This window comes from Pristiophorus japonicus, chromosome 4 (genome assembly GCF_044704955.1).
Source record: "Pristiophorus japonicus isolate sPriJap1 chromosome 4, sPriJap1.hap1, whole genome shotgun sequence".
NCBI lineage: Eukaryota > Metazoa > Chordata > Chondrichthyes > Pristiophoridae > Pristiophorus > Pristiophorus japonicus.
In genome coordinates this window covers 298556218-298571684 of record NC_091980.1, presented here as the reverse complement: position 1 = coordinate 298571684, position 15467 = coordinate 298556218, and the positions used below count along the sequence as shown (strand labels likewise).

At 45.4% G+C, this 15467-nt stretch overlaps 1 protein-coding gene across 5 annotated transcripts in view; it reads right to left on the bottom strand.

Moving 5' to 3' along the window:
- adck1 (aarF domain containing kinase 1) overlaps positions 1-15467 on the bottom strand; it is a 905505-nt gene that overhangs the window by 456920 nt on the left and 433118 nt on the right. For all 5 annotated transcript variants that reach the window (XM_070879623.1, XM_070879622.1, XM_070879626.1 and 2 more), the window contains one exon: positions 14603-14761. In XM_070879623.1, coding sequence (XP_070735724.1) covers positions 14603-14761 — 159 coding nt within the window. The remainder of the gene's footprint in view (positions 1-14602; positions 14762-15467) is intronic.

Sequence of the window (15467 nt, the reverse complement as noted above, 5' to 3'; positions counted from 1 at the left end):
GGCTGGTTAGTTTAACATCTGTAGTGGGGAAAATGCTTGAAACTATCATTAAGGAAGAAATAGCAGGACATCTCGATAGGAATAGTGCAATCAAGCAGACGCAACATGGATTCATGAAGGGGAAATCATGTTTAACTAATTTACTGGAATTCTTTGAGGATATAACGCGCATGGTGGATAGAGGTGTACCGATGGATGTGGTGTATTTAGATTTCCAAAAGGCATTCGATAAGGTGCCACACAAAAGGTTACTGCAGAAGATAGAGGTACGCGGAGTCAGAGGAAATGTATTAGCATGGATAGAGAATTGGCTGGCGAACAGAAAGCAGAGAGTCGGGATAAATGGGTCCTTTTCGGGTTGGAAATCGGTGGTTAGTGGTGTGCCACAGGGATCGGTGCTGGGACCACAACTGTTTACAATATACATAGATGACCTGGAAGATGGGACAGAATGTAGTGTAACAAAATTTGCAGATGACACAAAGATTCGTGGGAAAGCGGGTTGTGTAGAGGACTCAGAGAGGCTGCAAGGAGATTTGGATAGGTTAAGCGAATGGGCTAAGGTTTGGCAGATGGAATGTAATGTCAGAAAGTGTGAGGTCATCCACCTTGGGAAAAAAAAACAGTAAAAGGGAATATTATTTGAATGGGGAGAAATTACAACATGCTGAGGTGCAGAGGGACCTGGGGGTTTGTGCATGAATCCCAAAAAGTTAGTTTGCAGGTGCAGCAGGTAATCAGGAAGGCGAATGGAATGTTGGCCTTCATTGCGAGAGGGATGGAGTACAAAAGCAGGGAGGTCCTGCTGCAACTGTATAGGGTATTGGTAAGGCCGCACCTGGGGAGTACTGCGTGCAGTTTTGGTCACCTTACTTAAGGAAGGATATACTGGCTTTGGAGGGGGTACAGAGACGATTCACTCGGCTGATTCCGGAGATGAGGGGGTTACCTTATGATGAGAGATTGAGTAGACTGGGTCTTTACTCGTTGGAGTTCAGAAGGATGAGGGGTGATCTTATAGAAACATTTAAAATAATGAAAGGGATAGACAAGATAGAGGCAGAGAGGTTGTTTCCACTGGTAGGGGAGACTGGAATAGGGGGCACAGCCTCAAAATACGGGGGAGCCAATTTAAAACCGAGTTGAGAAGGAATTTCTTCTTCCAGAGGGTTGTGAATCTGTGGAATTCTCTGCCCCAAGGAAGCAGTTGAGGCTAGCTCATTGAATGTATTCAAGTCACAGATAGATAGATTTTTAACCAATAAGAGAATTAAGGGTTACGGGGAGAGGGCGGGTAAGTGGAGCTGAGTCCACGGCCAGATCAGCCATGATCTTATTGAATGACAGAGCAGGCTCGAGGGTCTAGATGGCCTACTCCTGTTCCTAAGTCTTATGTTCTTATGTTCTTATGTTCCATTCTCAGTCCAGCGCACCATGTTTGAAATACATCAAGAACACGATGGGGGAAAGTTGCTTTCCAAGTTTGACTAAGCACACCACAACTCTTAAAGTATCACTGCAGTGTCTATAACTGCTCTTACCGCTCACAAGAAGCCAATTTTCAAAAAGTGTGCTATAATTGGAAAAAGGAAGTCAGCTATCAATATTGGAATTGACGCCAATGGATTTTCCTGCCCGATATGGTTGCTGCTTCTTATATTATTGCCTACATTACAACAATGATGCCTATTGCTCAGTGGGTAGCACTCTCACTTCTGAGTCAGAATGTTGTGGGTTTAAGTCCTACTCCAGAGATGTGCACATAAATTCTAGGCTGCCCTCCAATGCAGTGCCGAGGGAGTGCTGCAACAACAACAACTTGTATTTATATAGCGCCTTTAACGTAGTAAAACATCCCAAGGTGCTTCACAGGAGTATTATAAGACAAAACAAATAACTTTGACGTTTGAACTATATTTCAAGTTCATAAAATTACCAAATATTTATCAAATTTGCACAGTCTGAGGTGCTGTTTTAGATGAGACATTAAACCGAGGCCCTGTCCGTCCTCTCAAGTGGACTATTTTTCCCTCAACCAATGTCCAGTAAAATAGGTTAACTGGCATTTCCTACATTGCAGCAGTATTTAATTGGCTGTGAAGCTATTTGGGATGGCCCAAGAACATGACAGGCGTTATGTAAATGCAAGTTAGAATGTGGAACTTGCTACCACATGGAGTAGTTGAGGCAAAGAGCACAGATGCATTTAAGGGGGAAGCTAGATATGCAAGTGAGGGAGAAAGGAGTAGAAGGATATGCTGATAGGGTCTAAAGAAGTCGGCTGGGAGGAGGCTTGTGTGGAGCATAAGGCCCGACATAGCCCACTTGGGCCAAATGGCCAGTTTCTGTGCTGTAAATTCCATGCATGTTCTTTCTTCACTTTCTACAGATTAGATGGAGAGGCAGCAATGCAGATGGAAAGAAAAAGTTGTAAATGGAATGTAAATGCATGTGGAAGAAATCTGTGGATAAAATCAATTATATTTCAAGTTTGGTTACCCCTTCATAAAACTACCAAATTTTTCTTACTCTGGTGATGTTAAACACCCTAACCCCAACACCCTAACCACCAGAGTAGATTAGTTATATGAGGAGGGGCAATAGTTGGCTTTGGATGAGCTAAAATGGCAGTAGTTCCAACTCTCCAGAGCTTTAAGATAGCTGCTGTATGGACCTGACATCCATAGTCCTACTACAACAACAACAACAATTTATATAGCACCTTTAACATTGTGAATCATCCCAAGATGCTTCACAGGAGTATCATGAGACAAAAGATTTGATACCAAGCCACATAAAGAAAAATTAGGGCAGGCTTGGTCAAAGAGGTAGTTTTTAAGGAGCGTCCTGAAGGAGGAAAGACGGGTAGAGAGGCGGAGAGGTTTAGGCAGGGAGTTCCAGAGCTTGGGGCCTAGGCAACAGAAGGCACAGCCAACAATGGTTGAGTGATTATAATCAGGGTTGCTTAAAAGGGCAGAATTAGAGGAGTGCAGATATCTCGGAGGGGTTGTGGCGCTGAAGAATATGACAGACATAAGGAGGGGCGGGGCCAAAGAGGGATTTGAAAACAAGGATGGGAATTTTGAACTTCAGTTTTCAAAAGCAATAGATCCCTTGAAAAGGATAGCATGTAATTCCAGGGAGGTTTCTAATCCTCAACAACAAGCGCCTTGGGACGGTTTGTTATGTTAAAGGCGCTATATTATAAGTTGTTGTTGGTTCTAAATATCCCTGGAAATATATGCAGATTCCCCTGCTCGGATGGTATTCTGATGGAGAGTTCCTGCCACGAGCGCCAAGACGCCTCCCACTCACTATCACCGACCACACCAAAAGGCCAACACACATCTCCAACATCCCTTGCTGCAAAGAAAATGGGAGCTTCTGTTAAGGTCTGAAATTATAAAAGTTTATGTTGAGGCCAGAGGGCTCCAAAGTGCCTAAGAGAAAGATAAGGTGTTGTTGCTCGTATTTAAATCCTTTCACGGCCTCACCCCAACCTATCTCTGTAACCTCCTCCAACCCTACATCCACTCAAACTCTCCATTCCTCGGACTCTGGCATCTTGTGCATCTCTACTCCCTTCATCCCACTACCTGTGGCTGTGGCTTCAGCCACGAAGGTCCCATGCGATGTAATTCTTTTCATAAAGCCCTCTCCCCCTCCAGCACCATATCCTCCTTGAAGACCCTCCTTAAAATCCACTTCTTTGACCAAGGTTTAAGTCCCTCCCTCCAAGTATCTCTGTCTTTGGTCCAGCACCAATCTTTTTTAACGATACCTCTGTGAAGTGCCTTTAGACATTTTTTCTATGTTCTTGGGCTGGAAATTCACTGGGATACTGCCCCTCATGAGGGTAAGAACAGGGGCGGTAAAGGATTGGCGGTGCCGGCATTCGCGCTGCTCGGCAATTTCAGTGTACCAGTACCGGCAGTGCAGAGGAGTACCGCCCGGGAGCGTCGCGCCGGTGTACAATGCCCCCGGTATCGACCTGCTTTCAAAATGTGTTTTGCGCTGAAAACGTAATGAACCAGCCAGAGAAAACTGGCGTGCAGAGCTGTACCGGCGGCGGAGAGCGAAGGTGTGCATGAGGTAAGTGTGATTGTTTTTTTTTTCTTTTTGCGATATAAGTTTATTTGGGGCGAGTAATGTACAGGGAATGTTTTGTTCCGATTTTTTGGGGGCTGGGAGGCCTTTCTTAGGGCGCTACGAAGCCGGCTCCTTAGCAACGGATATTCAGTTGCTCACCCGGCCTAGCGCCGTAAGATAAGTGTGGAACGCTTCCCTCAGCGCTCCACTCCACTATCAGGGCGCAGCTGCTGAATTTTTTGGCTGCCGACGCAAACCATTTCCCGCCGCTAAATTTATCCACCGCCCGACATTAACGTCTCAAAAAACTGTCAACCTAATTTCCAGCCCAAAGTCTCGATATAAATGAGTGTTGTCGTCGTTCTTGGAGAAATGCATTTCATAGAATCATTACAGCACAGATGGAGGCTATTCGGCCCGTCGAGCCCGTGCTTGGTCTCTGCAAGAGCACTTCAAGCTAGTCCCACTCCCCCGACCTTTCCCCATAGCCCTGCAAAAAAAAATTGCCTTTTGAGAGCCGTGATTGACTCTGCCTCCACCACCCTGTCAGGCAGTGAATTCCAGATCCGAACCACTCGTTATGTAACAAAGTTTTTTCTTACCTTGCCTTTGATTCTTTTGCCAATCATCTTAAATCTGGGTCCTCTGGTTCTCGACCCTTCCACCAATGAAATCCGTTTCTCTCTACCTACTCTGTCTAGACCCATGATGATTTTGAACACCTCTATCAAATCACCTCTCAACCTTCTCTGCTCCAAGGAGAACAACCCCAGCTTCTCCAGTCTAACCACCTAACTGAATTTAAAAGAATATGCCTGCACTTGATGACATTGGCAATGACAGGCAGTAAACAAGATGGTGGTCATGTGGAAAGCTGATTCTGCTTGAGTAGCAATGACACTAAAGGGACTAGCACCCATTGTTTCATTTTTGGGCATGATAGAGATTGTATCTATTCATATACCTCCTATTGTTAGAGACTTATTATAATTAGTTCATGGTCTTCTGACATTGGAGAAGGACAAATAGGATGTCATTGTATGACTGACTGACAGATAAACTAAGATAAAGTAAAGGATCATGTCGGAGATAGAAGAGAGTTTTTCTAGTTAATTAGAATAGGGAAGGATGAGAGGCAGTTCATTTTCAGATGGAGGGACGATTTGGAAAATTAAAGGTGATCTATAAATGCAAGTTGTTTGTTGTTGTCAGATGACTAGATTGAGGATATATGAAGATCTGAATTGTTAAATCTCAATATATATGAACGTATCTGTTAAATCAATTTATGCAAAGAGCAATAGAAAGAGGGACTTGCATTCATATAGCATCATTGACATCCTTAAATATCCCAACGTATCTCACAGCCAATCAATTACTTTCAATGTGCATTCACTGTGGTTTTGTAGGCAAATGGTGAAGCCAATGTGCACACAGCAAGGTCCCACAATGGCAATGACAGGCAGTGGACAAGAGGGTGGTCATGGAGAACATTGCTTCTAATGGGGTTAACGGCCAGTTCATCTGTTTTTGGTGGTGTTGGTTAGGACACTGGGAAAGTTCCCTTCTTTGAAAAACTGCCGTGGGATCTTTTGAGCCCATCAAGATGGGTAAATGAGGCTTAATGGCTCATCTAAGAGGTGGCACCTGTGACAATAGAACACTCCCCCGAGTGCTGCACGGGAGTGTCAGCATGGATTATGTGTTGAAGTCCTGAATTGGAACGCAAACTCGCAACCAACTGACTCCGAGAGTGTTATCACTGAGCCAAGCTAACACTCGGTAATCAAATATTAGAGATGCACGTTACGTAATTATGTAAATTTATAAAACGTTATTCATAGTGGATGCGTTGGTTTGAAAGTGACTGACGGACTGGCGAGACTGATGTACTCCCCCACACAATTATACCCAAGACTGCACAATGAGTTTCTCATTGAGATTAGCATCTGGGTTATCTTCCCTTTATTATTAACCCTATTGATTTAATGGGATGGGACGGTCTTGGATCTGGCCTGGAGGCAACGAAGTTTGAATAAGTTCCTACTGGTTCTATAGTTTAGTTCCACTCCAGTGGGGAGCTTGTTGAGTGTCCCGCAAGATCCTGCAAATCTCCTGGGAGGACAGGCGCACCAACATCAGTGTCCTTGACCAGGCTAACATCCCCAGTATTGAAGCACTGACCACATTCGATCAGCTTCGCTGGGCAGGCCACATAGTATGCATGCCAGATACGAGACTCCCTAAGCAAATGCTTTTTGCGGAGCTCCTTCATGGTAAACGAGCCAAAGGAGGACAGCAGAAACGTTATAAGGACACCCTCAAAACCTCCCTGGTAAAGTGCGACATCACCACTGACACCTGGGAGACCCTGGCCGACCCTGGCCGCAGACCGCCCGAGGTGGAGAAAGTCCATCCGGGAGGGCGTTGAGCTCTTGGAGGCTCGATGCAAGGAGCATGAAGAGGCCAGGCGCAGGCAGCGGAAGGAGCGCGCGGCAAACCAGCCCTCCAGACCCCTTCACCCGACGAATGTCTGTCATACCTGTAACAGAGAACCTGTGGCTCTCGTATCGAACTGTTCACCCATCAAAGAACTCACTTTGGGAGTGGAAGTAAGTCCTCCTCGATTCCGAGGGACTGCCTATGATGATGATATTGAGTGTGAGGTGGAGCATTGTAACGAGAAGAGGGTTGGTGCGATGACGCAGCCCTGCTTGACCCCGGTCCGGACGCTGATTGGGTCTGTGGTGGATCCGTTGGTCAGGATCATGGCTTGCATGTCGTCGTGGAGCAGGCAGAGGATGGCGACAAACATTTGGGAGCAGCCGAAACAGAGGAGGATGCTCGATAGTCCCTCGCGGCTAACAGTATCAAAGGCCTTTGTAAGGTCAAAGAAGGCCATGTATGAGGGTCGGTGCTGTTCCCTGCATTTTTCTTGCAGTTGTCGTGCCGTAACGATCATGTCCATTGTACTCCATAGTGGACGGAATCCGCACCGTGACTCCGGGAGGAGCTCCTCAGCCACAGGGAGAAGACGGTTGAGGAGGATTCTAGCGATGACTTTCCCAGTGGCTGACAACAGGGAGATTCCTCTGTAGTTGCCGCAGTCGGACTTGTCGCTTTTGTAAAAGATCCTCTGTCGTCGAACTACAGTACGCGGACGACGCTTGCATCTGTGGGTATTCAGAGGCTGAACTCCAAGTCATCGTCAACATCTTCACCAAGGCATACGAAAGCATGGGCCTTACACTAAACATCCGTAAGACAAAGGTCCTCCACCAGCCTGATCCCGCCACACAGCACTGCCCCCCAGTCATCAAGATCTACGGCGCGGCCCTGGATCACTTTCGATACCTCGGGAGCCTATTATCAGTAAGAGCAGACATCGACTACGAGGTTCAACACCGCCTCCAGTGCGCCAGCGCAGCCTTCAGCCGCCTGAGGAAGAGAGTGTTTGAAGATCAGGCCCTCAAATCTGCCACCAAGCTCATGGTCTACAGGGCAGTAGTGATACCTGCCCTCCTGTATGGCTCAGAGACGTGGACCATATACAGTATACACCTCAAATCGCTGGAGAAATACCACCAACGATGTCTCCGCAACAAACGTCAGTGTTCTCGATCAGGCCAACATCCCCAGCATTGAAGCACTGACCACACTCGACCAGCTCCATTGTCTTGCCTGACACAAGACTCCCAAAGCAAGTGCTCTACTCAGAACTCCTACATGGCAAGCAAGCCCCAGGTGGGCAGAGGAAACATTTCAAGGACACCTTCAAAGCCTCCTTGAGAAAGTGCAACATCCTGACCGACACCTGGGAGTACCTGGTCAAAGACCTAAGTGGAGGAAGAGCATCTAGGAGGGTGCTGAGCACCTCGAGTCTCGTCGCCGAGAGCATGCAGAAAACAAACGCAGGCAGTGGAAGGAGCGTGCGGCAATCCAATCCCACCCACCCCTTCCTCCAACCACTGTCTGTCCCACCTGTGACAGAGACTGTAATTCCCATATTGGACTGTACAATCACCTGAGAACTCACTTTTAGAGTGGAAGCAAATCTTCTTCGATTTCGAGGGACTGCCTATGATGATGATTTAATAGAATCAAGCAGCATAGGAGGTGGTCATTTGGCCCATTATGCCTGTACCGGGAAACAGCTCCAGCAGAATTAGTCTCACTCCCTCGCTCTTTCCCCATAGCCCTGCAGGACCCAGAAGATTAAAGGAAGGTATTTTCGTCTCAATTTGAACGGGACCCACTTATTTATCAAAGAATGGGGTCCAACTTTTTACCTCGCAATCAGAAATGATAAGAAAAATGGAAGACTGCGTCCCCACAGAAGCGGAGATCCCGCTGAGTGTCAAGATACTGGTATGAAATTCCTTCCTCTACTATTCTAACAACAGTTTAGCCTCCACTAAATGTTAAAATTCATTCTCAGTATGTGGGCCATGTCAGCAAGATTTGGATTTGTTGCCCAGCCTTGGTTGCCCTGCGGAAATGGTGATAAACTGAGTGGCTTGCTAGGCCACATCCAAGGGCAATGAAAGTGTTGGTATGGGAGTCACATGGAGTCGCATGTGCCAGACTGTATATGGATGGAAGGTTTCTTTCCCTGAACAACAACTTTTATTTATACAGCACCATTAACATAATAAATGTTCAAAGATGTTTTATCAAACAAAATTTGACACGAGCCACATAAGGAAATATTAGAACAGGTGTCGAAAAGCTTGGTCAAAGCAGTAGGTTTTAAGGAGCGACTTAAAGGAGGAGTGTGGGAGAGGGTGGGAGAGGTTTAGAGAAAAGATTCTGGAACTTAGAGCCTAGACAGCTGAAGGCACGGCCGCCAATGGTGGAGCGATGAAAATCGGGGATGGGGAAGAGGCCAGAACTGGAGGAGCACAGTGATCTCATAGGGTTGTGGGGCTGGAGGAGATTACAGAGATAGGGAGAGGTGAGACCATGGAGGGATTTGAAAACAAGGATGAGAATTCTTAAATCGAGGCATTGCCAGACTGGGAACCAATGTAGGTCAGCGAGCACGAGGGTGATGGGTGAACGGCACTTGGTGCAAGTTAGGACATGGATATTGGTAACAAAGGCATGGATGACAGTTTCAGCAGATGAGTTGAGGCAGGGCCGGAGATGGACGATGTTATGGAGATAGCATTACGGTCTTGGTGATGGAGAGGATTGCAGCTTTTTATTCACAGATTTTTTTTAAACTGAATTCAGATTCACAAACTGCCATAGTGGGATTTAAACTCGTGTTCTTTGTCTAGGTCGCAGGATTACTTGTCCAGTAACAAAACCACTACATTACCATACCGAACTAATGGACTAAAAAATTTGTCACAAATGCGCAGCACATTCTGAAAGTACCATTTCCACTCGTGTGTCCACCTTAGCGACATCTATCACCTACAATAAGATGCAACCGTTCGATTTAATCGAGGATAATGACAGTTGGCGTACTCTACAAGGTTTTGAATAAATATTAGGTAGCAAACCACTTGTGTAACAAAATACAACTCTTTATTTAACAGAGATCAAGGGTAAGTAATTACGCTACTAACAATATATTAATTAAATCAGGGTAGCCAGTATTAAATCCCAATTATCTTGGCTGTTGCTGTCCAAGGACACAGTTCAATGACTGTGAATTCAATTTGGCTTTCCAATTGGCGCCTGTTAGGCTTTTATGATCTAATCATACTCGACGCTCTCAGCCAATTATCCACACCAGAAGACTGGCAACCCATGGAAATTAGGGCCTAATATAATTTCTTTGCTTTCAGTAGTTGCGAACTAGTTCTAAACAATTACTACATACTGGAATTGTTTCTTTTTTTCAACTGAATCTCTGCCACAAGGATTCACCTTTGCTTCGCCATTATCCAAGCTCCCTCGGGAGAACGAGTACGTTATGTGGAGTACATGAGGCGAATTGCAATGATCTGTGGTGAGGAGAGGTTAGATGGGCAGAGTTAGCTTTACTCACTCCACGCTTTCCGATGTTCTTGCGATAGAGTTCCACCTCCTAAGCTATCACTTGAACTAGCGGTGTGCATCCAACAGGATTTAGCTCTCTTGCTAAATAAAGCTCCATTTTTGCAATAAAAACAGAAAGATCATCGACTTGAGACGTTAACTCAGTTTCTCTCTCCGCAGATGCTGCCTGACCTGCTGAGCATTTCCAGCATTTCCCGTTTTTATTTCCCGATTTCCAGCCTCCGCAGTGTTTTGCCTTTTGTACTAATTTTATACAATCTGTTTTGTCATCCTCACTGTTCTCAGATCACAACCAGGTGTTACTGTAGGGGCAGTTTCTCCTCACTCATTTTCTCCACATTTGCTCGAGAAGTTCAAAGGATCAAAACGCATCAAGAAAACTGTTATGCATGTAGCCCTTGGCAACCTGTATCACCCCACCACCAGAGGGCCTATCTATTGGAGTCCCAAGGGATCCCAGCACTGTATATAAGCAGGTCACCCACGAGATACCTGCACTCTGGAGTCTTATTAAAGGAGCTAAGGTCACACTTGCTCATTGCTCACAATACTCAGTTGTATCCTTTATTATGAGCATAACAAAAACCACAGAAGCGATTTAGTTGCTATTAGTAGTTTTGTTAAACGGTGGCAAAATATGCTTTTTATGCCTGAACATGAGCTAGCATCCCTCATTAACTCCACAAGTGCCACATTCACCATTGAGAAACTAGTTCAGGTTTGAAGAGTGGTCACGCTAGTGCAGCATGGGATAGCTGCTGGTGGATCTTGGCTTGTGGGCCTCAGGAGAGGAAGGGAAATATCTGGAGAAAAAGAACTTGCAATACCACATAGTCGTGGCGCGACGTCACCTGGACAAAATCATAGTTAGAATCTCGACCAATTGGACTTCTGTTCAAGGTGGGTTCATTGAGCAACAAGGATGAGCAGAAACTGAGCCAATCCAGACCACAGAAGGTAAGCTACTCCTCGCCAACATTTATCATTAAGGATTAGCTGCTCGTTAAATAAAAAGACAGGACAAGGCTCATAATCCTTAGCTCAGAAGCAAGAGTCCTTTAATAGTAGCAGTTTGCGTGAAATGGCACATGGTGCCAATTAATGCCAATTAATGTCCCAATTGCCTCATGCACCTGCGAGACTATGTTTAGAGACTATGAATAGAGGCGCTAGATTAAAAATGCGAAATTTGAAAGAATTTAAAAGAATTTGCTCAATTCCTGCGAAGATTGCCTTTTTCCAGTATCAATTCAATCGATCCAAACAAGATTACCAAGCTCACTCCAATTATAACTGTGCCAGCTTTGGGAAGTTACTACTGCCTTTGAATTGTGCTACCACATTATTAGAATCACTCTCGAGACCATACCGTGACTTTTGCGTGGGTAACACTTCAAAGTTCCTTTACTACCCCCTCTCTCCGTTTGCCTCACAATGTATCACCCATACACTGTGAGGCAAACGGGGACAGGGGAGGAGGAGGGGCGGGGTGGGAAAGGTGACCTACTCCCAGTTTTTCATCAATTCCCCTCGGCAACCAGCCATCAGGAGGCACTCACCTAGCAGGGGGACGCAGGGGATGTTGTGAGATTGGAGTTAGGGTACATTACTGCCACAGAGAAGAGCAAGCTTTACTCTACATCCAACCAATGGATTGTTTTTCTTCATTTGCTGTCAGGATGTGAGTGATGCTGACAGGGCCACATTAACTGTCCACACTTAGTTGTCCAGGGAACATCATAGTGAGCTTTCCACTTGGGATTGGAGTCACATGTAGGCCAGGCAGGCTGACAGATTCCCTTAGATTTTTTTAATTTAACGACAACCCAGCAATGTTTTAGTATGGGTGATTAATTCTGGTGCCAGCCCACAGAATTGGCAGATGTATTGAATTCAATGTCATAACTTACTCCATCCCTCCAGTATCAATACAATGTGGTTGAAGTGTACTGCAGCAACTTGTCAAGTTTTCGACAGCTCCTCCCAAACCCGCAACCTTGATCACCTAGAAGGACAAGAGCAGCAAGCGCATGGGAAAACCACCATCTCCAGGTTTCCCTCCAAGTCACACACCATCCTGACTTGGAAGTATATCACCATTCCTTGGTTGGAGGTCAATCATCACAGCCCCAGGACATCACTGCAGGAGTTCCTCAGGGCAGTGTCCTAGGCCCAACCATCTTCACTGCTTCATCAATGATCTTCTCCATCATAAGGTCAGAAGTGGAGATGTTCGCTGATGACTGCACAGTATTCAGTGCCGTTCGCAACTCCTCAGATAATGAAGCAGTCCATGCCCGGATGCAGCAAGGCCTGGATGACATTCAGGCTTGGGCTGATAAATGGTAAGTAACATTTGCACCATACAAGTGCCAGGCAATGACTATCACCAACAAGCGAGAGTCTAACCACCGCACCTTGACATTCAACAGCATTACCATGACAGAATCCCGCATCATCAATATCCTGGGGTCACCACTGACCAGAAACTTAACTGGACCAGCCACATAAATACTGTGGCAACAAGAGGTCAGAAGCTGGGTATCCTGCGGCGGGTGTCTCCCCTCCTGGCTCCCCAAAGCCTTTCCACCATCTACAAGGCACAAGTCAGGAGTGTGATGGAATACTCTTCACTTGTCTGGATGAGTGCAGCTCCAACAACCTCTCGAAGCTTGACACCACCCAGGAAAAAAACAGCCCGCTTGATTGGCAGCCCATCCACCACCTTAAACATTCACTCCCTCCATCCGTGGCTGCAGTGTGTACCATCTACAAGATGCACTGCAGCAACTCGCCAAGGCTTCTTCAGCAGCACCTCCCAAACCCACGACCTCTACCACCTAGAAGGACAAGGGCAGCAGCTGCATGGGAATACCATCATCTCCACGTTCCCCTCCAAGTCACACACCATCCTGACTTGGAAATATATCACTGTTCCTTCATCATCGCTGGGTCAAAAACCTGGAACTCCCTCCCTAACAGCACTGAGAGTACCTTCACCACACAGACTGCAACGGTTCAAGGCGGCGGCTCACCACCACCTTCTCAAGGGCAATTAAGGATGGACAATAAATGCCGGCCTTGCCAGCAATGCCCACATCCCATGAATGAATGCATTTTTTGAAATGTTCGTATTTAAACTCAAGACATCTGGTCCAGTGCACTGCCATAGCCCATTCGTGCTCAACATGGCTCTGAAGACTATGCTTTTTTTTGTAACTCTTCTTCATAAAAAATGAAGGCTGAGGGATGACCTTATAGAGGTTTTTTTAAATTATAAAGGGGTTTGATAAGTTAGACGTAGAGAAAATGTTTCCATTTGTGGAAGCCATAAATATGAGATAGTCACCAATAAATCCAATAGGGTATTCAGGAGAAACTTCTTTACCCGGGAAAGAACGTGGAACTCACTACCAGATGGCGTATATGATACAAAAAGCATAAGAGTAAGCTGGAGAAGCATACGTCAGAAAGGAATAGAAGGACATGTTCATAGGATTAGATGAAGAGGTGGGAGAAGACTTGTGTAGAGCATAAACGCTGGCATGGACTTGTTGGGTGGAATGACTTGTTTCTGTGGTGTAGACCATGTGTAATTCTATGTAATAAAATTATTGTCTCGGGTAATCCTTAAGCTGTAGTGACTTAGGAACGCGCAAGTAATCATAGAATCATAGAAATTTACGTTTTGTTGCAGCGTAAAGCATAGAGAACATAGAAACATAGAAAATAGGTGGAGTAGGCCATTCGGCCCTTCGAGCCTGCACCACCATTCAATATGATCATGGTTGATCATGTAACTTCAGTACCCCATTCCTGCTTTCTCTCCATTGATCCCTTTAGCCGTAAGGGCCACATCTAACTCCCTTTTGAATATATCTAACAAACTGGCCTCAACAACTTTCTGTGGTCGAGAATTCCACAGGTTCACAATTCTCTGAGTGAATAAGTTTTTCCTCATCTTGGTCCTAAATGGCTTACCCCTTATCCTTAGACTGTGACCACTGGTTCTGGACTTCCCCAGCATCTAACCTGTCCAGTCCCATCAGAATTTTATATGTTTCTATGAGTTATTCATAGCGCATGAATTTCTTGTCTACTATTATATAGACTGCAAAACAAAGGCAACTACAACAAATTACATTTACATAGTGCCTTTAAGGTAGTAAAACGTCCCAAGGCGAGTTATCAAAGAAAATGTGACAGAAAACCATATAAACCATATTAGGCCAGAAGTCCAAAAGCTTGGTTAAAGAGGTAGGTTTTAAGGAGTGTCTTAAAGGAGGAAAGAGAGGTGGAGAGGCGGAGGTTAGGGAGGGAATTCCAGAGCTTAGGGCCTCGGCACTTAAAGGCACGGCCTCTAATAGTGGAGCGATTAAAATCAGGGATGCACAAGAGGCCAGAATTGGAGGAATCCAAAAACAAAGAATGTCTTATTCTCAAGAATCCAGTAGTCTGGATCACTTTGCTTCGAATGATTTAAGTAAAGTTTTCTGTTTACCTCCATCAAAATGATGTCCTTGGCACATTGACTCTTTACTTTTGGATGCTGGACTTTGACTGCCACTGTCCTTCCATCATGCAACACTGCCTTGTGGACTTGGGCCCAGGACGCTGCACCCAGTGGTGCCTCTTCAAAGCTGACAAACAGTTGAGGAATCTGTGAAAACACAAACAGTATTTGTTGGTTGTCCATTGCTCTATGAAAAAGAATGACTTGCATTTCTATCGCGCCGTTCACGACACTGCACGTCCCAAAGCACTTTACAGCCAATGAAGAACTTTTTGAAGTGTAGTCACTGTTGCAATGTAGGAAACGTGGCAGTCAACTTGCGCACAGCAAGCTCTCACAAACAGCAATGTGATAATGACCGGATAACCTGTTTTTGTTATGTTGCTTGAGGGATAAATATTGGCCAGGACACCAGGGATAACTCTCCTGCTCTTCTTCGAAATAGTGACATCGGATCTTTTACGTCCACCTGAGAGAGAAGACGGGGCCTCGGTTTAAAGTCTCATCTGAAAGACGGCATCTCTGGCAATGCAGCACTCCCTCATACTACGCTGGAGTGTCAGCCTAGATTTTTGTTTCTGGAGTGGGACTTGAATCCACAAGTGATGTAGAATGGTGTGATCTCTTTAGTTTTTAGCAACAGGGAAAATCCTTTAGACTCAAATGGCGTAGTTCCTCAGAGTGAAGGTAAATTAACTGGCTCGGCTGTCAGAGCTTCCAGCAGTATGTTACAGAGCACCATTAAAATGGCCATTCAAGTAAATATATTGGGTATCGAAAAGGGGAAATAAAAAAAATGACTCACCTTACTCTACAAATCCCAGAGGGATGAAATTCTATTTATTTAAAAGGA